This window comes from Ptychodera flava, chromosome 10, assembly GCF_041260155.1.
Source record: "Ptychodera flava strain L36383 chromosome 10, AS_Pfla_20210202, whole genome shotgun sequence".
Classification (NCBI taxonomy): Eukaryota; Metazoa; Hemichordata; class Enteropneusta; family Ptychoderidae; genus Ptychodera; species Ptychodera flava.
The window spans coordinates 33,366,849-33,389,482 of record NC_091937.1 but is presented as its reverse complement, the minus strand read 5'-3'; the positions used below and the strand labels follow the sequence as shown (position 1 = coordinate 33,389,482).

The 22,634-nt window shown below is 38.4% G+C and overlaps 2 protein-coding genes and 1 long non-coding RNA gene across 3 annotated transcripts; 1 reads left to right on the top strand and 2 right to left on the bottom strand.

Annotated features, from left to right (window-relative positions):
• Positions 1–2,732: 2,732 nt before the first annotated feature.
• LOC139141616 (serine-rich adhesin for platelets-like) lies at positions 2,733–11,491 on the top strand. Its single transcript, XM_070711209.1, has 4 exons — positions 2,733–2,799; positions 5,692–7,102; positions 7,138–7,957; positions 9,679–11,491. The coding sequence occupies exons 1-4, from the start codon at positions 2,733–2,735 to the stop codon at positions 11,359–11,361; spliced, it is 3,981 nt and encodes a 1,326-aa protein (XP_070567310.1). The 3' UTR covers positions 11,362–11,491.
• Positions 11,492–16,459: 4,968 nt separating this feature from the next.
• Positions 16,460–19,156, bottom strand: LOC139142580 (uncharacterized). Its single transcript, XR_011554421.1, has 3 exons — positions 18,942–19,156; positions 18,177–18,281; positions 16,460–17,984 (listed from the first exon to the last, which is right to left on the bottom strand). It is a non-coding gene; the product is annotated as an uncharacterized lncRNA (long non-coding RNA).
• Positions 19,157–19,383: 227 nt separating this feature from the next.
• On the bottom strand, positions 19,384–22,575 carry LOC139142939 (uncharacterized). The gene is made up of 5 exons (XM_070713135.1): positions 22,243–22,575; positions 21,892–21,939; positions 20,910–20,986; positions 20,211–20,263; positions 19,384–19,472 (listed from the first exon to the last, which is right to left on the bottom strand). Exons 1-5 carry the CDS (start codon positions 22,396–22,398, stop codon positions 19,384–19,386), a joined length of 423 nt encoding a protein of 140 aa, XP_070569236.1. The 5' UTR covers positions 22,399–22,575.
• Positions 22,576–22,634: the final 59 nt, after the last annotated feature.

Here is a 22,634-nt window from a genome sequence, read left to right as displayed (position 1 = left end):
GCATATGAATAATAGAATAATAACCCTGTCGATGGATGATCATCACAGTATCATAAGACATATTAGTTATAGTAAAGGTGTAAATTATGATATCAATAAATTTATGATTATGAATATTGATGATAAAAATTTAATATTTCTGTCATTATTGTATGCTTGCAAAAGTGCCCAATGCACTCCAATTCTGGATGATGATCAGTATTTATGCAAAATTCACGCAGTTGTAGTACAGACCCTCAGAAATATAGTCTATAGTTATAACTGTAGCATCGCACAGTACTACCTCGGCAGTCTCTCTTACCAGTAAAAATATTTTGGTCTGTCATTATTTGTTGTCTTGGGGACGGAGGAATTGTTGTTAAAATCTTGCAGAGTTATTTGACTTTCCTTTTCTTTTCATCGATAGAGAAATTTTAGTAACCCCTGCCTTACGAAGAAGCAATTAATGAACCCCCTGAAAGAAAATGGAATATTCGAAGCAGTAAGATAACAATTACAGTAACATGTACAAGAATTATTTCAGTAAAATCATGTAATACGTAACTTTTGATACCTTTTCTGTGTTTTTGTCAAGATATTTCCATTCTACTCATGGCATACTCAAAGAGTCCACCCCTATAGTGTTCCATATTTGGCTTGTCAACACTGCCCTCTATGTATAGCCAACGATATTATACACAGACTGAATCAATTCATATGTATTAATGGTGTGTTCAAATTGATTGAATAGTTTATATTCAGTTAACAGCTCTGTTGAAAGCCCAATATTAGTTATATGCTTCAACATGCTTTATAGGCAGTAAAATATGAATCTCGTCTCAATCACAAATTAAGTAAAATCAGTGAAAAAGTATCAAACTTATGTTTATCAATAAATATAGCTCAAAATATTGAGAGGTCAAGTCACATGCATGGTTTAGTGAGTCCTTTTACTGATGGACAAATGATATAACGAGAGATAGCTGGTCTCAGAGTGATCCAAAAGTCGCAGTTGTGTAACCTTACCGATAGGCAAATCGATTGATAACTATTTTATTGGAAAATTTAAAAAGGACCTGTGCAATGCAAATGAGTATTTCTCAAGAACTACAACAAGGACTTTGGATTGAGGACTGTACCTTTAATTGTATCTGCTGGCCATTTATACCTGTATATGCAAGTTGATTGATGAATATTAAAATGGAAATCTAAAGAGGACCTGGGCGATGCAACTGAGAATGTCAGAAGAACTACTGCAAGGACTCGGGATTGAGGATTGTGCTTTTAATTGTGTCAGCCTACCGCCTTTGGTAACAGTTATTGTGCACTCTGTGTGAATTTCAAAATACACCTCGGTCACTGTGTGTCGTCACTGCTTCCATCGTCACTGATGTAGCTCAGCACATGGAGACAATGTCAACCTCATCATCATTATCTTCCATCTTACTATCACTATCAGCAGCAGTTTTGCAGCAACTTTACTGTTCTCAAACAGCCAGACAGTATTGCCTTGATTTTTATTCTTTTCAGAATGTTTTATCGCATCAAAATGTGAGGTGCCTCTCCAACATTTTTGTCACTTAAAAGTTTTTAGTTCACTTCGACCTTACTTGTTTTCAACCATTCATCGTCATGGCAGAAGATAACCCAATGAGTAGTACAGTGCTAGCTAATTCCATTGACTTGCGTATAGAAATGCAAGCAGATATCATCACAATATTTGCCATTTTCTCGAAATTTCCACAAAAAATATAGATCCGAGATGAAGTCGTTTTAACAATGTATCTAAAGAGTAATGTCACAATGCTCGATTACAAGATAAGTTAGAAAAATTGTTTGCGTTCTTTTGCATAGGTGCACGGTCGTACGGAGAAATGATAGCCTAGCAGTTTTTCCATTTGCCCATGATAAATGTATATACATCTCCATTACAAATTTAATGTCAGCAACTACCTGTTTCTACCTCTAGCTCGAAGTCAATTTTAAAAGTATGTTTTATAAATCGTCAGGGTTACGTATACTCTCCTAAGGTAGAACGTTTCTCGGGGACAGATATTCGGGCTCTCAAATTTCTAAAATTCTTTTCTGATCTACCACTTGTGGGAGCTCATATTAAAGGTCTTGGAGAAAGAAAAACTTTTACCGTCTTAGGTTTTCGATAATTTAATTCCCTACACAGAGTTTACAAATATCGCAAAATGTTTGGTACTTTGCTTCGCTAGTTCCAAACTTTGCACGGTGACCCCCGATTTTTATTGTTGATTTAATAAGAGAATGGTTGAAAGTTTCATTAGTCATGATGTATGCTAGCAGGATAAAATCGAAAGTACAGTGGGAACACCCACTTTTCCCGTTAAATGATTTAGGTAGTCATTGTTACCTGTAAAATATTCAATCACAATGAAACTCCAACACTTTTACAATTACGAAGTACCCCGTGCACCCGGTATCACACACAGTCGGAAGCCGTACGGAGAATGAAGTCCAGTGCATTATTATATCCCCAGCCTGAAAGAAATCGGAAATTTACCCAAATCTCCGACAAATAGTAAGCGTTGATTTTTCGAAAACCCCGAATAATAATTTAATATGGCAATGCTTCCAACCATCAGTCACTGCACGAGTCATTTTCGAAAAATTGGAAAGAAAGGCCTAGGATCAACGGGTAATCAAATGACGTTTACACACGTCGGAAAGCGGGAAAGAACTTTTAAGTTTGGCCACTGGAGGGCGTAATGCAGATCAATTTCAAGATGGCGGTCCAAAATTGGGTAGTTGATGAAGACTTGGGCAGAATTCGCCCAAACCACGACTTCTCAGGTAAGCATACTTCCAAGCGTGTATCTTTTGCGGCAAATGAATGTGAAAATTTACCTATAGAGTAATTTAGGACGAGGAAATGAACTTTGGCAAAAATGAGCATCCTTTGTTATTGTTCCACGGAGCGCTACTGTATACAGTGCAGTGCGTGCATTTTCTTTCACAAAAACATTTTGTATTTCAATGAAAATTTGACCTCGGGCATCTAATTAATTCGTTCTTTTGAAGTTGAGCAGTTGGTTATCGATATTTTCGGAGATTTTACTCCCTCTTTTACACGAAAAGCGGTCATTTAGTCAGTGCAACATCCATAGTCGAATTCCGTTGTGGAAACACGTTTTTGTTCTCTAATCCGGCACACGATGCAAGTTTGACCGCAAAAAGTCAGTTTGCAAGCGATCATAGTGTTTGTTTCCTCAACGTAGAGTATACTAACAGTTGTCCTGTAATTCGCATGGGCTGTAATTAACGGAGATCGGGTCCCTGCCCAGTTCTCGGACCATTTGCATTTGAACTTGTGATTCCACGTCGTTTCATATCATGACGTGGAGCCTGAGGGTAGGCTAGCAATGACGTGAAGGAACAGAAACACAGTAAATGCAGATTGAAGTGAGTGATGCAGTGTAGCAGCCAGAGCTCAGTTCCAAGAAATTGTTTCCACAAGCTGCAAGGTTACCAATTACAATCCTTGGTCATTTGAAATAAAACAATAGTGTTTTAATATATTAATAATCAGCCTATCCAAATCTTTGATGACAATTTTGAGGAGCTCGTCGAAGCGTAAACGTCAAAGTGCACAGAGATTCGAGAAGGTACAGTGTTCAATTCTAACGAGCAGAGAGACTTTCGTCTCGTGTTGCAGTGTTGCTGACAGAATTTACTGCCAGTCCTGCAGCTGCATTTTAACTTCAAAAGACTTGCACAGCAGTTTCATTTTTTTTTCTCAACATATAGACTGCCACCACTGAAGAGGTTCACAGAATGTGATTATACAACTGATACTGTCACAATAGCACTGATTGCAATTGTAGTTTATTTTACATAACATATGCTAAACATTTGCACACAAATTTTGTCTTAACTGCATATTTTCACAAAAGCTGATATTTTGGTAATGTAATTTGAAAAGTATTTTCTTATATATTCTTAATGTAAATGAGTCCCGTGTCTGATTGATCTGGCCAATGAAGTGCACTTTATTTCACTTGGTGAAAATGACTGACCAATGGCAGAATGAGAGAACCTTACCCATAAATGTGCATTTGGTTTCCAATTCTTGTAAGCCACTGATGATTCAAATGCGCATTGTGTGACCTTTTCTCCAAAATTAAACAGGGTAAGTTTGGTTTCTCTAAAGGTCAAAACTTGCTGTCCATTGACTCTTGACTTGAGTGAAAAAACCACTGATAGTTATTGGTCAAAGTATTGTTTGTATACAGAAACATTGGGATGTGAACAATTGATGACCTTTACCCTTTAACTGTAATGTGAATTGCAAAATAGGGTTAGTGGAACAAGAAGATATGGTGGCGCGATATGCGTATTTGTTCGGTTCAAATCAGTTCAGAATTTGTTATAAAACAGTTGTGATATCATTGATTTGTTTCAGGGTCAGTAAACAAAGTACAAGTGGAAATAGGGATTAAACAGTACTGTCTGATGGAGGGACCAGGGCTAGCCCTTGGTGATCTATTGTTTTAGTCTGGGTCATCCGGGTCATGCCCTTCAAAGTAACACTGAGACATTAAATCAGCAGTTTGCTCTGACACTGATCAGTTTTCGGATTCAACTCTAAAAAACAGAAACCTACAAAAAACTGTAAATTGACCCACGCTTGGCTTGTCGTACTCTATTAACCATTTATTAGCTCCCTCTGCAAACCAATTTAATGTGATTTATTATGTCTGATTTTTGTCCTTGCTATGGATACGCATTGTATGTGTGTGACAATATAAAGGGCTCTGCTACGCTCATCTCAAACACTCCTATTCAGACTGTTATAGTGTCAATGGGCATTGAACAGATCTGTCATGATTCAAATAGAGCTCATAGTTTGATTTGCAAGATCCGTGAGAATTGTGAAAATATTTGAACAAATTTCTCTTCCGCAATCATGAACTGTAACTCCCTGGAAGAAAAAAAGAATTAATAATTCACTCCAATTTTTGTGTACAGAGGTCCAACGTATAGGAACTGTAACAGTAAACCTATACTGTGTAACCCTTAACCTACCATTGGCCAAGTTCAATGTCACCATCAGGTCAAGTTTGTTAAAACCAGTGAGGCATAACATGTCCCATACGCTGCATTGTAACAAAGACTAGCACATGTGAAGGCCCCTGAAAACAGATACTGCAAACACAATTTTTGCTGACTGCACTTGCTATAACATACACCTTGCCCATTAGATGAAACTATGTCTAGATTTGGCGCAATACTCCTTTTCACTGTCCCGGCAGATGGGGAAGTGACACTGTCTGGCTGGTTATAATTAGTTTATAAGGCTTTAACTTGAAAAGGTACATGGGTATGTGATAATAATATGTATAGTATTTCAATGCTTGACGATAGAAGAACCCCCAGAAAACAGTTTATGGACTCAAGTATTCCTGTCTCCTGTGATTTTCAGTGACTTTGAATATATATACCCTGCGATCAGAAACAAACAATGGGTATTTTGAAGTTACTGTCGAAGTTCAAAATTGTAAGGTTACATGTATTTGGTATGAAATGTGACCCAGGATTTTCATTTTAGTTTTAGTTCTCTGATATGCAAACTTGTTCACATATTTCCGTACAAATGCAGCTGAAGCGGGTAAATTGTAGTCCAGGCATCCTCTTCCTTGTAAGGAATTACCTCTGATTGTATTTTCTGTCTTATTGCTTCTACAGTCAAAGTTGAGCCTAGTCAGAATGGTGGGCAGATCAGTGTGCAGGCAAACAGTGCAAATTTCAACTGGACGGCTCCGTTGATGGCCACAGTGAGTAGCGCTGCCGATGTGAAGATTGAAACCACTTCAACTCTGTATCAAAGCAATGTACAGAGCATGGCGACAGTGGCACAGAGTCAGCCGGTGACTTCGGTATACGCAGACACCAGAATGGCATCCGCAGATCCCTCATGGCAGCCACCTTCTAGTGGCATCCAGAACTCAGTACCGTTCACCTCTAGCCAGCAGAGCTCGACAGTCCAGCCTTTCCTACACAGGCCAGGTTTTGAAATTCCCAGATCTGGTCCCCTGCCGGCAGTTAGCCACTTTCTAGGGAACAACGTTGGACAGTTCCAATCTAGCACTGGTATTATGCCGAATTACTCTCAGTCCGGTAACAATTTCCAGAACGTGCCCCAACAGGGAAGCTTCCCACCAATATGTCAGAATCTCGGTGTTGACAATACAGTGGGACTGACTCCAAATCAGACAAGACATGATGTAGACCGTGAAGTCAAGCAATTGCAAGACTACATGGCTTACGTGCCGCCAAAGCTTAGCAGTTCAGAGCATTCTGCAAATGTGATGTCTCTCGCTCAAGCAAGAGTACCGTCAACGTCAGTTGTTCAGAATACAGCCTATCAGCACAATGTCCACAGTAGCACAGTCTCAAATCAGCAGTCTGTCACCACTTTTGCTGATAGCCACGTGCCCATCCTCAACTCAAACGTACAGACCACCAGCGCCCACACAAAGGTGGCGACGGCTTCATGGGAGGATGGTAAACAACAGATTCGACAGTGGCTGCAAGCTGAGCAGCACAGTAATGGCGTGCAGCCTCCCTCGCACCAGCCAACAAGCTTTGCTACCACTGGTTTGAATCAAGGCGCAGTTTTACCGCCCAGCAGCATAGGCAGTGGTCAGTCCAACGCATCCATGGTGCACTCCATCAATGGAAATGGAAGCACTCAGAGAAACGGCCAGCTCATCCCAGCACCCATCTGCCATCAGCCACCACACACGACAGTTAACCCACAATGGACCATGGGAACAGACCAGGTTGACGGCAATGGTATCTGCTACTCCAGTGCGTCAACGGTTCTTCCGCAAACGACAAACATGTCTGTGACCAGCGGGCAGTGGGAGGTGAGAGACCGGGGCGGGGAGCCCTCTATAGTCAAGAGAATTAAGACAGAACCTGAGGAATCATATGCAAACAACCAAGAATACCAGACTCAAATGTTTCACTCCATCCAGCTGCAAACAAGCAACCAGCCGATGTCTGCAGGTAGCTCCTCAACGACTGTATCACAGTATCCCAACCCAGGGGCTGCCAGCGTCAGGGAGGGAAATCTAAACTCAACCAGCTCAGAGTATGCAACTCTGACCAATGTACCACTCTTTGCAGATGTCAACCCCACAGCGCCGAATTCACCAGCAGACCTCCCAAGACAAACACCACACCCAGTACTGCCTTGAGTAATGTTCCGTCTTCTTGCCACAGCCTCACAAACTTTCATGAGAACCCTGCTGTAGCAAGGACTGTTAGTTCTTTAGTCAGCTCCGTGCAGACTGCTGGAACAGCGCAGTCAAACGTGACTCTACCACAAACATACAGCTTTGGTGGTCAGGGCAAGTCTCAGACTGCAATTCCTGCACCCACCAACAAAACCAAAAGGAAACTGCCTCAGAATATGTCCTACATTAGCAACTTAAACCTTGGTGACAGTGCAAACAATTTGACAATCCATTCCAAGGACTCGGCAGCAGTCAAAGGAATACCGGTACTGTCTATTGTATCTGTGGGAGCCAAGACTGTGATAGAGTACAAACGGGCTGAGGTGAGGCAACCCCATATGCAGATCACGACGCTGAAGCCAGGAGCCAGAATAGACAATGATGAGGTCCCTGGCATTGTGATGGGTGATCCACAACAGAAGGCTGCCACCATGCTCCAGGATTCGCAGATAATCAACCCTTCAAACACGATGGCTGCCCCACAGCGGAAGAGACCCAAAACAGTGAGATGTATGCTAGATGAAAGGTTAACTAAAGACGGTACCGATGACATGAGTCAAGGTACAGGCGAATGCAGAACAGATCAGAACAAAAATAATTCCACTTCGTGCCAGTATTGTTCAGAGGTGTTCTCCAGCCTAGCAGTGGCTCTAGAGCATGAGAAACTGCATCACCACAATGTGGTATTTCCTGCAACTCAACAAATTCAGGTGAGTTTTGCAATATTAGTATTCTAAGCATTCCAGTGTTTTGTATGCACATGTATTTCTCTAAGCTTGTTTCTCATCCCAAGCTTTCCATTCATGCTGTTGTGCATATCTGATTCCAGAGCTAGTTGACAGGCTCATTAACCCTTGTCCTGCCAGATCAATATGTAAACATGGGGTCAAATTGGTTAGAACATGTGTGGTATCATATAATATCACATGAGGGCTGAGCCCATAAGCTGGCGCAGCTATGTAATTTCAAGAAAATGACAGTTCCAGGGCTCGAAATAATACCTGTCTGCCTGTCCTGGACAAGTGAAATTTGGCCTGGGACAAGTAGTTTTGAAAAGTACTTGTCCAAGTGGACAGGTAGGTTTTTTCAGCCTGCAAACAGTATTTTAACCAATTGACTACAGCAAATATTCATAAGTTTAAAGTTATAATATACCTTTCAAAATTTTGAAAATCATTCTTTGGATATTTACCCGCAGAAAAAAGTAAAACAAAGTTCGATAATATCTAATCACTGTTTACAGGAAGCAGCCATGTTGATTTATCTAAGGTCACTTCTCAAATCTTTTGGATTTGGAGATTCTCAGAGCTATCTCGACACTGAGGGCGCTATTGCACCAGTTTGCATACGATACAGACATGAGTTTGTTGAATTGAATTGAAATTAGTATAGTTTCTCAGAATAATCGGGCCATTTTGGACAGGTACTTTTCTCACTGGGACAGGTACTTTTTATTTGACTTGTCCAATGGACAGGTGGTTGAAAAAGGGTATTTCAAGCCCTGAGTCCACTGTTTGAAGTAGATGGGTTTTTGATGAAGATACTCCTCTTCGTCACAGGTGTTGATAGTCTTGTAGCCAGCGTGCAGCAAGCTTGCTGAGCTGAGACCAACTACTCAGCACTGCAGCGTACTTTTTGCCACGGTGGTAACCGGGGCGATGACCCTTGACACAAGATGGCTGCCAGTGTACAGCACATGCACAGCTGATGCTATCGAGCAGTGTGATGTATATTTTATCCCAAATGAAAATATATGGATGCTTTTTGATGTATCATTTTTGGAAGTTAATTTAGGAGTTTTATAACTTTATTGCTTGCAAATCTTGCTCAAAATAAAAAAAAACTATTGAAGCTTGGCCATGTAATACATGTACAATGATGCGGTCACAAGGATCATGGGATGATTGCAATGGCAGTGACCATGCGTCAAGAATTTTATTCTTATCGTACTGCACTGACGCATGCGTATCAGTGAGCCGCTTGCCGCCACCTGCGCGAGCTAAGAAGATGTACAGTTTTATTATGAGTGAGAATAGCCGGAGTCAGATTCATATTCAGAAAGAGTCACATTCAATAGTCAAAATAAAATGATTCTATTTCTTAATTCATCTTTTCTTGTGTGCGTATGGCGATATAGATGAATACAGTTACTTAACCCTTTGAGCGCCAAAGTCAATTTTTGTCACCTTTTTTAAAATGTACCCCAGTCAAATTTTTTTCAGATTTTTGCCAAAATTTTGATGAAAAAGTGTAGCCAATGAAATGTGATGTCAGTTTGGTCCAAAATTATCAAAAAAATTACAGAAAAATTTGTAAAAATTTGTAAAATGTTGCACTAAAATTTTGGTGAGAAAAATTACAGCACTCAAAGGGTTAATAGAAACACCGTATACTAAGGCTACATCTTTTTTTATTCCACTGTTTTCAAGAGACCCGACCAGATAGTGAAACTGGATCAAGAACTACCAACCACAAAAAATCTTCTGGAAGCCAACACAGGAAGCTTTCTGATCTCATCGTGAAGCTGAAAGCTTTGCGGCAGGGACAGGAGAAGAAAGTTGAAGCTTCAAGAGATAGAACCAGTGGAAGGAAAAAGAAGACACGGAAGATGGTTAAACAGACTGTTGTACGCGAAAAATCTGAAGTAGTGGATAGTTTCCGGGAAAATATTCCTGGTGATCAAATTTTTATAAAGCAGGAGCCGGAGACCCAAGGATACGAAGATGCAGGTGATAGAGATGTATTGGAACGTAGACTAAGAGGAAACTCTTGCCAAGATGGCATTGAGAGTAGTCATATAGATAACAGTACTATTGATAAAGGAATGAAGTACACGGAATGTAATGACATTGTACAAAATGAGAAAACTGGGGGACGAAGTGATGATCTGAGAAGAAAAAATCAGAAGCCGAGAAGTGTCAGTAACCATAGAAAGATTGTAGACTTCTTTGTGAGGCAAGGTCTAGAAAGCAACAGTTCTCAAAATTTGTTACTTGGTAGTGAGCGCTGTAGGGATGATAATGATGAATACGGTGAAAAGCTAGGATTTAAGAATGACCCTAGCAGAGTTCAGAGTTCAAATGTCGACAGATTGCTCAGCCAGAGTGTCAGCTGTGAACGTCAAGTTTCTGACGACAAGTACCCAAATTTTTCAGAATGTGCAGGTGAAGGAGACAAGATTGAGATGAACAGAGCTCTGACAGTTTACTCTCTACATGACAAGTCTATCAGTGGGCTCCCTATCTTTTCTATCGTCCCCACCGGTGACAAAAGCCATGAGAGGGTCTTGGAGTTTGTTGGCATCCATGGACAAGATTTTCCGACACAAAGTAGCGACACTGATGACCAGGGCAGACATTCCCTTCAGACACACCAACCAATGCGTGGGGACGGGAGTCTGTCCACAGGATCTTTGAACACTGCCCCTCTGCAGGGATCAGAAAGTCAGGTGTTCCAAACATGCACGGCAAAACAGCAAAATAATGAACACGGAAACATCAAAGAGCCCTCAGGTGACGTAACAGATTATGCAAATAGCTTAACAGACAGTGGGTTAGGATTGACAAAATATAGAAGCATCACAGAACAGATGTTGAACTATTATGCCAGTGTAGGAGAGTATTTACCCAGTGTGAAAGAATGTTTATCCAGTTCAACTGAACATCATCCTAGTGTAGTACCAATATCAGATAGTCACAGATGCACATCAAGAACAGAAACACAGAAAACGTCAGAAGTAACATACAGTGGACCAGGCATGATAGAACGTGAAGGTTATGTCACAGCACATCGATCAGACAGTAGTTGTCAGTCAAACACAGCTTCAAACAGCCACATGGCAGTACTGGGCACTTCTAGTGACATAGTGGCCCCTTCAAGCAATGACAGCGTTCCATCACAGAAACCAGACATAGTCAGCACAGTAGCAGAGTCTGCTGTCTGTGACTATGGCATCACAGTGCACAAAGCCAGCGATGCATCCATAAAGGGCATCCCTGTCTACTCCATACTGACAATGGACAACCAAGACAAGAAACCGTGCTTTGAATTTGTTGGCATACACGGACAGAGCCAGGATGACAAGGAGTATGACAAACATACAGGTGTGAGGTAGCTGTGAGTGTTTTCACCGACCAAAGTACATGGTCTGTCAGAAAATCCTAAAATGTGAAATCACTCCAGAACATGGCGGTGGTGCATTGCACTGGTGTGATTGCAATATTACCAGAAAAGGCAGAGCCATGATACAAACCGCGGCAAAGGCCAGTGCATAGGTAACTGATTGTAATACAAACACTAATAGTAATTAATATGTAGTCTAACTGCGCCTTGTTTATCTATACTTTGTCGCTGTCAGTAAGAAATCTCAGCAGGGTGGCGTTTAAATGGTACTGTCTTCAGGAAGTCCATGCCAAGTTGATTTCTTATATTTATGTTTGGCAAGGAGACTTCTCATATCTAAACCAAGCACCCCGTGGTTTATTAGCTCTTTATCAGTAAAATAAAGGTGCCGCTTCTATACTTTAAGGTTTCCAGTACTTGTTGCTATGGTAGTTTCTGTTTGTATTACAATTAGTTATCTATGCACTAGCTTTGCCGCGGTTGTATATCGGTGAGAGTACTAGTGAGTTCATCGTCAAAATGCAGTCTGCATGTGTATCCATGCTAATATATTTTGAGGCTTGTGTTTTCAGAAAGATGATTGTGTCAGTTTACGTGATACACTTGTGCTTGTTCACACCATTGACCAGCCAATTGATGTAAGCAGATATCCTGATTTAACCCTTTGAGTGCTGTAATTTTTCCCGCCAAAAATTTAGTGCAACATTTTACCAATTTTATGAATTTTTCTGTTATTTTTTGATAATTGTGAACCAAATGGACATACAGATTTTTATCAAAATTTTGGCAAAATTCTGGATAAAACTGACGTGGGTATATTCATAAAGGGGACAAAAATTTACTTTGGCACTCAAAGGGTTAAGGTAACACACACCTTGAAACTGAAAGTATTAAACTTTTTGGCGTAATTTTACAAGGAAAATGTTAATCCATTTTCTTCTGAAAAGAGGACGACAAAATTATTGGTACCAGAGAACCAAATTACCTGAAATTTGTTGAACTTTCAAATTCAATATTATATGGCTGCTGGACTATGGGGATAAAAATCAGATTTTCGGTTTCTCATAAAAACAAGGCAGTGACAGCTTTATTTGCTCAAAACAGGTTTCAAAATTGCTCAGCAAAGCAGCAGAGCAGAATAGGTTTTTAAAAAGTTTAGATCTGAAAATCTACCCCCTTGGATGCATTCTTTGTGAATTGAAAACAAAATCAACAATGCCAAGATTGATCTAATTATGAATTCTGTACGTACAACAATGTTCTTACACAAGCAAGTACACAGGTGGTGACGTAAGTCCATTATGAACATCACTGTCTCGACAATGAACACTGACAGTCAAACATCATTTCATCGACCAAAGCCTCTTTCTGGATATCAAGTTGGCCAATCCAGCATTGGGATGAACACAGGTGTATCTGCTACATTTATCTCACAAGTGCACAAAGAATCTACATGACTGCATGTTACTATTGAATTCTGTTTACCAACGGTCACAGGGTCAAATCTGTCCAATACAATCATATTAAATGTTTTATGCAAAACAGGTGATAAAGTACATTTAGGCTTATGTTCAAAGCTGAACTCCAGCAATAATTAGTGTACAGACAGGTTCTCAAAAGAATTGACAAAAATCAGAGACACATGGCATCAAGTTATTCTGATTTAACAAGTATCTGAAGTCGAATCTCATTCTAAAAATTGCCATACAATTTAAATTAAATTAAATTAAAATATAAAAGAAAGTAGAAATTTGCCCACAGGGAGAGCTGTGAATCAATCTATCATTGTTACTAATACTGTAACACCTCTCAATCAACATGCCAGTTTCACCATTTAGCAGATCAACACTAGGTATAAAAGAGTGCCTTGGCAATGATACACTCTCCAAAGCTACAAAATGAACCAGTTTTCTGTCATCATTTCCAAGTACAACATTTGTTTAAGGGCCAAGTCTGAAAACTTGCTGGACATGTGCAAAAATGACATCACTGATCAGATCTGTCGGTGAGTACAAACAATTCGAAACAGAACAAAATGTTTGAAGTTTGATGTTTTGATGCGTATTGTTTCCTCAACCTACAGTTGGCAGTAAGCCTTTTTGTTGGGTTTGATGGTGTGTTTCTCATTCTGGACCAATGTGCTTGATACCTACCCAGTCCTTTGTACAGTGGTACCTAGTCCTATGTACTAGGTACCCAGCTTCCTAGTAGTACCAATCCTATGTACCCAGGTACCCAGACTTGCCTAGTGTAGGTACCCAATCCTATGTGCCTAGGTATCTAGACCTATGTAATTAGGTATCCACCCGACTTATTGTACCTACTTAGGTACCCAGACCAATGTACCTGGTAGGCACCCAGACCAATGTACCTGGTAGGTACACAGGCCTATGTACCTTGGTACCCAGACCCACATACCATAGATACCCAGACCTATGTACATAGGTGCTAATCTGGGAGATGTGTATGGCATACACATAAAACCATGAAGCATGGCGCCATGATCTTAAAAATGTTGAAGTAGTGTTATTGAGATGATTTCTAGTTGAATGAAGTAAGAAAGGACCAAGTCAAATGAGAATACCTACTGAATGATAATCTCATGCATTTATTATTTACAATGTCTGTCTGCATAAATTATAAGTTGTCAAAACATATTTTTTTATTAAAATTGCCCTTGATAATGTGAAATCACTGACCATGACATTCAGATTGTTAAATAGATAGTTCAATATTACATGTATTGGTGTCGGTTTTGTATCTCTTCTATCCGACTGAACACTGCCAGTTCTCGTTGCATTCCTCAATCGACTGGTATAAGCTAACACCACAAAATTCTGAAAAAACGTAGTGGAATAATTTCCCAGTAGTCTCCCTGTCTTTTTCCATATGTTTGTTTGCGACCTCTCCTATAGTGGCCAAAGAGAACAGAACAGGAAAATTGAAATCATTTTGCTCAAGACAAATATCATTTGTTTTGTGATAGCCATAAAAATTTGCAAATATGTTGGAAAACAATTACTGCCAGTTTTCACCATGACAAAATGTGCCATTTATTGGACATCTTTATGTAATTATCTACTGATTCATTTAGAAATTTGAAATTTCTGTTCTGTCTCAACACTCAAACAAAAGAATGCATTTTTGGATTTTCTCCAGTATTTGGTAAGTCTCAATGCTTTCTGTTCTACCTGTGGTATTGTAGATTGTCTTCAGTTTGTTGAACCATAAACCTGTATTATTGCCTAGTATAAATGCAAGATTAGTGCCTAGTAAACAGCCTCATTAAAAATGTCACCAAAAGCAACTTGTGCAATGGTTGGGAGATATATCTAAAATAGTGCAAGATGTATTTTAACAAATCCTTGAGTTCATTCAAATAGTGATTTTTTTTCTACCGGGGGGGGGGGGGGATTGACCTCAGTTCAGTAGGTGTACTTCTGGAAAACGGCTAACTCACACAAACTGATTTCACAGTTTTTGTGATGGGCACTGATACCAATCCCTTGTAGTTTACTTAACCCTTTGAACCCGGCTTGGACAAAAATGTCTGCATGATGTCATAGGGTACCAGGGGGTCAGGGTGCAAAGTGTTAATAACAAACCTTTTATCGAGAGAGAAATTTATAACATGGAATGAGAATCATGCTATTTGCCATGCCTTTTGTCTGTATGCACATACTGTCACAGCTATTCCTGATACACTTTACAACCATTGTACCTCCACCCCCCACATCTCTCCCCCTGTCATTAGTATCCCCTAAAAGCAAACAAACAAAAAAAGCAAATATAAAAATAACATGCGACTTAACGACTCTGGATGTATATATTTATATATTGATGAAACATATAGAATTGTTGACTCAGGGTTATTATCCATGTGATATTTAAAAATCACCGTCAGAATTTGCTGAAACTAACACATTTTATTATCTCACACAAAGACAAGTCCAAAGGAGATATGTATTTTATGTTTTATTTAAAAAAAATGAATATTGATGAACAAGTTTGAAATTTCATATGTGCAGTATGGTTGATGTCAGTATTGGTGATGTATGAATAGCTGTCATGGCTCCTTATCAGCTGTGCAGTATAGCTGCTGTAGCAGGTATAGCCACCAAAGTTCACTGTGAAATGCTTGTAGGCCTCACTAAGCCAGACTGTTGTGGGCGTACATCTGTACGGACTCTACAGTGAATGGTCTTTCAAGTCTCTGCCTTATACCATAGACCCTACATGTAGATCTGTGTTTCTGTGGCCTATGCTTATACATCTTTAAAATATCTCTCACCTTCCAGTGTTTTCATGAGTATTTTTAGACTTTTTAACAGATCCAACCTTTCCCACAGGACATTTTATATATGATACATCTATTTATTTAAAAAGATTTTTTTGTGAGTCTTGTAGTTTGTTGTAATTTGTGTAATTGTAAAGACACGAAACATTTCACTGCTAAGATGTAGCTTGTGAAACAGTTTAATTGAAAGGATGTTGTCTCTAGCACAATGATATGTATCCACCCTTTTCTTTGGACAGATCCCGTTGTCTTTAATGGATAAACTGGATCAGTGCACTACGAAATAGGTATGAAAGGATCCTTTGTGCTGTGTCACTGCAAATATACTTCATGGAGTGTGAGGCACAGAACGATATCATTCATTTTTGTCAGGAGACAAGTTGATGTCTGTGCCCCATCAATATAACATAGTTGCCTGGACCTCTATGCAGAAATGGCGGACCAGGCCTCGAAGAGAAATTCACAAAATATATCCTGCAAGCCCCTGTGGTCACTGAATGGAATAAGCCATTCACAAAAAACAAAAGTAGTGAAACAAGTGTCATTTCCATGTGTAGTGGAATTTTCAGGGGCTTGCAGCATCTGTGAAAGCCATTCTTGGTGCCAAATGTTTTTTAGGACGTGAAACTGCTTTGTACTAGCCAAATCATGGAAAAACAAATCATGTGTAAAAGTTTTAGACATTCATGTAAGCTGTAGACAGCTTTGGACGAAATAGCATATTAAATGACACTATGCAATACCTGATAGTTTTTATCTTGGATGCAGAAAAGTAAAGCCTTGGAGAGCTATATAAATTGTAACAGATGTTCATATTTTATTCTTCATACCTGCCATGTCATACAAAAACAATTATTATATTAAAATTATCATATTGTAATTATTTAAACAAAAGCCTCCATTGTGTGTTCTGTCGTGTGATTGGTGGCCTGCTGTTAGTTACAAGTCCTTTTTTGACAGTCAAACTACATTGACTGATAAGGAGAACAGCTTTCTTTGCCTTCAAGAAATTCAGAATCCAAACTTTCAATGTTACAACAGAAAAATTATGACATATTGCATGTAAAATGTAATGGCTACATCAGTTAGGATTGTTTCACAGGCAGAGAGGAAGGGACTGATCACCTCCAAAGGATGTGATTCTGTTTTGACTGAGTAATACATTATTTTTCAGAAAATCCATTAAAAATCTACATAGAATTACTACAACTAGCTATATGTTCAAACAGTTACACATTTGCTGTATAAGTACAAATTTCGAAAAGTCACTGTTCTGGAAATGTTGCATGATTGATACCAGCCAGTAAGTCGTTTGTCATTATGACTATACCACACATTGCATTCTACATGAAGAGCCGTGGTACATAGTAGTAAATACTGCTTTTTAGTGTGATCATGAAAAGTGATACAAGTAATACATCTGCATAAAACATACCATAGCTATCAAAATTCGTCATGATGAGAATCATAACATGTTCAACTAAACTCTCAAAATGAACCAGACCTTGTTAACCCATGGAGGATGAAAAAGACCTCTATGGTGAACTTTTGCTAAATCTGAGATAGAAAATCTACAAAAGAACATTCTATTTGCAACTTCACCGAACGCTTGACTGCCACTGGCCAGTTTCATTGGTGAGCCAATCAGATAAGAGAATTTGACACACTGTTGACAAAGGGATTGTCATTGCACAAAAACATTTTTCAGGAAATCAGTTTATCCGCTTGGTTAAAGTACAGGGATAAAGTACAAAGTCTGAAAAATCTGACAGGGATGAAATACAAAATGATACCAAAAGTTTGTGTCCCTTTCGAAGCCAAGATGCAGGTATCCTATTGGGCACAAGAGGGCGCTGTCATATTGACATTAAGCTGTCAGATAGAAATCTAAATTCAAACCCTGTATTAATTAAATAAACAACTCCTCCATGATCACTGACACATTAAATGGCAGATCGATATTATAAATTGGTTTACAGATGACTGTCAAAGTTGTCCAAAAGCTTTCCTAGTTTTAACAGAACCATGCACTGTCTCATATGACTTAGAGTTGTCCGATAGCTCAATTTAAAATAAAACATTTCATTACACTGTATGACCTTGACATTGCAAAAATATAAAACAAAACACAATATTTGGTGACACTTTGTCTTTTAAAGGGAGTGAGTTCCTCACAAGGCACGTTCAAGGTCGCTCAGCTACAAATTTTCTGTGGACGTTGACATGTGTTGGTGTTGACTCCAAACAATGCCAAGATTTTCAGGATGGCTGAGTTCTTTATGCATTCCAACTTCATACATTTCATAGGCTAGCTTCATCTGAAAGTAGATGTGCCCATTGGTTATAAACATTTCTACAATATGCTGACTCTACAACCATTGTTTATACTAGCATAGAAACATGGCAGATCAGATTGAACTACAGTACAATCTATGTGAATCCTGCGTGGTTGATACAAGTGTTTTACTCATAACACACATATGATCAAGCCAAATAAGGAATAAACATACCTGACCAGCACATCTCCATGGAGGCATTTTGCCGACTGACGTGCTAAACCAGGACAGAGAACAGTTGGATTGGTTCAACATCCGTCCTCTTGTTGTGTTTTTGAACTGAAATTAACATGGAGATATTTCACAAAACACTGATGTACAACTTGCAGAGTGACTTAACTCTTTGAACCCGGCTCGGACGGAAATGTCCGATGACGTCATAGAGTACCAGGGGGTCAGGGTGCAAAGGGTTAATAACTGGAGGAACATAAAACTGATTTCTAGGATTATAGAAAACTTGGTAGTGTCAAACAAGGTGAACACATTTACAAGCAAACAGACTACAAACATGATTTCGTAAAATGCAGTTTTTGTATATTTCCTTCTCATCAATGTAATGTTACATTTTCACTTTAAATGGCAGCAATTTTTCACAACACTCCTGATCCTAGTTTTCCTTGTACTCAGAGCAAAAATATCTTCATTAGAGATCCATAAAATGTAACTGTTAAGGTCTGATATATCTTCAGTCCAGCTATGCCTTATGCATGCAATTGTAAGACAGCTCATGGTAGACTACCACTTTAATCACTAAAATATAATGAAACCGGATGGTTATAAGATACCTGGAAGAAAATATCAGCAAAAGTTAAATTTATCAATTTTGGGGCACAATAGCTGTCACCCCAAGAACCATGATTATATTCAGTGTATCATAGCATCACAAATAGTGAATTTATCAACCACAATATGTTAGTAAAAAATAATGAAGTTACCTACCAGCGAGTATGACAGCTCTGAATGCCAAATAAGCATTTGATGTTTTCGACACTTCCTCGGGAATTCTCATTGTTGGTGCCGAGATCAGATACTTGATTGGTTTTCCTTCATTGCAATTTGGACGTGCCATTTCACTTTCCGGAGTTTCCTCACTGAATACTGGTATTATGACAGCTTCACCCTGGTTGTGTCAATAGGAAGCGTGTAACATCAGAATGGGGGTGATGAATGAATAATGGAATAGCAGATCCAGAGTCTGATTGGTCACTTTTGACCTCAATTTATGTGTTTTTCATTCATTTCATGTGTGAGTGTAGGGACTGTGTCTCTACAAAGCTTTTTGCTGAATGCTAAATTTTCATATGGATTAGTTCTAGATAAACAAATACACAAATAAAAGCATAAAGAAACAAATAAAGAGATAAAAATTGTTGATTAATTTTTAGCTCATGTGTTGAGCTAATGTCGCACTGAGTCTGTCTGTCTGTTGGCAGAATATGTCAAGAATGGTTGATAGTACAAGGATAAAATCTGGTAATTAGAAATTGCAAGAACTGAAAAGCTTTTGGTGGTTATGGCTTGCATATTTTTGCTAATTTGCTTAAATAATGATTTTAGGAAAAAAACATACATGGAGAACAGCTGCACAAAATTTGATACGATTTGCTACAAATGTTGATCACACAAGATATATCAGCCATGAAAGATACTTGAGCAGTGACAAGAAAGTTAATTTCAAATTTGCAGGTTTGATGACATTTTCTAATTAGCGATGTATATCTGAATTGACTTGATTAAAGTTGACGAAACTTGCTATGTACAATGAAGATACTGTGAGATAACATAAAGTAGTTTCCCAAGTTCAGCTAATTCTAATTTGTATATTTAACAATCTTTCCTAATTATATCTTGATTAATATGTTTAAAGTTCATGAAACTTAATACATGTACTATGTACATTGAAGATACTATGATGTAACATTCTTGAAAGCCATTTAGTATTTTTGATCACCTGATTACTAATTTGCATATTTAATAACTTTCCTAGTTTAGGGATATATATCTGACTAGACTTGATCAAAGTTGATGAAACTTATATACTGAAACACAGGAGCATTTTCAGTTCATATCTGCCATCTCCTCTCTAATCTCTCCTAATTGAAGGTTGTTTTCTATAAAAAATATTCATTTGATCACATGTCCAAAGTTCATCATATGTCTTCGCAATAAAAAACAGCCCATTTTCAACATTAAGAAGTCCAAACTTACCACCAAATTTCCCATCTTTTTCTTCTCTGATAAGAGCTTGTAATCTGTCTTGCCTACAAAGTTATAAAAGAGAGAATAAATTTTGTAAAAAAATCTCCAAAGGATGATTCTTTTTATGTATGAATTGTGGCATCTTTTCAAGCAACTGTGACAATGACAATGGGTATGCCTTATCCATATTTCAATGGTGTGAATTCTCTGTTTGACAATGTTCTAATGAAAATTTACATCAAAAAAGTGAACCAGGGTTGCATATTATTGCCAATTAATTTATCCTGTACTGTGCTGTAAACTGCTTTTTGTTCAGTTTTATTTAAATTTTCCTGTTTTTGTGTATGGAGATATGGTTTTAAAATGTATCAAATCTATATTAGAGTTTGAAATATATGAATAAATAAATACATAAGTAATTAAGTACATAAATAAATAAATAAATAAATAAATAAATTTGTTAATATATGATTTAACTCAAATGGACCTACTGGTTAATATTATCAAAATCTTACATGTATCATGTCATTTTATCATGTATCATGTCATTTTATATGGGGAACTCTAATTCAGAACTGCCCATTCATTATCCACTCTAATTCAGAACTGTGTACAGCAGACCAACCACTCCTGATGGTGAGATGGGTCATACCATTAGTATCTAGAGGGGTGAGCTGTGGAGAGTCTGGAATTAAGTTTGATACTAACATTTGCCATCCAAAATGCATAGAGTAGACCATGTCAATACCACCATCCATAAAGCCAAAGCTGTTTGCTGGTGAGACCTAAATAAAATCAAAAAAAAATATGAAAAAAACTATTACTGGTATTATTTTTGTCTCTCTCCTTTTTAAAATGTAAGGATTTATATTAAATTTATCAAATTGTTGCATTATTGTTTAAAAAAATCAATAATGTAGTCGATTAAACTTAGTATGCATTGAATTTATTGCAGAATTTAATAACAAAACTGTCATAATTTTGGAAACATAATTCTTGCTTACTGAATAGAAATAACTGGCTGCCGTGATAGATTAAATGAATGATCACCGTTCTACCGTGGCCGAAAACGACACAGACCCTCTTCAGTTTGTAATTGCGTCGTTCTGTTAGAGCTGCATCGTTCTGTTTTGATCTGCACTCTTCAGTTTGTAATTGCGTCGTTAGGCCATATTTCAACATGATAAATATTTGTGCAATGATTAAAAATTTACTTCTTCACATTCTGTATTCATTTCTATAGTTACTTTTCCAATCATAAAATATAGAAAAGACAATAAGCTTACACACTGCAGTTTATGCTTTAATTTAGCAACTTCATAAATGACCTTGCTTGTTTCAGTTTACCAACGATAAATTTTCATCTAGTCTATCATTTATTATACCTCTGTGGAGCATTATTGCAGCTGATATATATTGTTTAAAAAATCGAGCCATAGACTTGCGCATCTGTACCCACAAGGAACGTACAAGAAGTTGCTCATTCATCAAAACTGTTGACCTCGGCGCACTATAAAAGACCGAATGGGGTGTGCTTGATAAGTAAAAGTATTAAGATATCAGTGCTGAATAATACGAAAATTAATGTGATATTTTGAGTCCATTCTTTCATGTAAATTCTTCAAATCGTGCTCAAAACAATCCTACCTAGGTACTATTCTTGCTATCTATAATCATGACACGAACTTACAATAGCGTCTGCTGCAGGAGCTCCCGTGAAAATATCGCCATGGGATACCTACGTACATGAAAGACAATATACTGAATAAAATATCAAATGAAATGACCGAGGTACCGGGGATGTCACGACCTAGTACAGGTCACCGTACAGTTACTTAGGTCCCGTCCAGTCTCCAGGTACAGTATTGATGTAGTAAATAATCTTTCTCATTTGAGAGGTGTGGGACATAAGAACATACGTACCTGTGGATGTTGTGTGTATGGGTGATCAAGAAGATAGGAATGACTTTCACTTTGCAATGATTTGGAACGTGCAAATTCGTCAAAACTGAAAACGAAAATGTTGGAGATGCTTGTTTACCTTGACATTTTTATGTTCACTGAATGAATCTTGCCAGGCGTCGACCAGACGCTTGTTGATGTCTCGAAGTTGGTACACAACACCGGTTTTGGGGTCTGGGGTTGAAAACGATGCATCAGATCCCGGAGAGGACATTCTTTCCGGTGAATCTGCCATGATCTGAAGTCTCAAGAAGTTGCTAGTCGGCTGGTGTAATGACACGATCTGCAGTGTACAGTGTAGCGATACTGCCTATATAGCTGTGAGTATCGTAATGTTTTATTTCAGATCATGATGTGCGCCGACGTGTTTGGATGACTCACAACTGAGCATAATTTACTAAATACGCTCTATACGATGACGTCGGCGTCAGCCTGATCTATACGGCGACGTAGACGTGGTGAGACATGAAC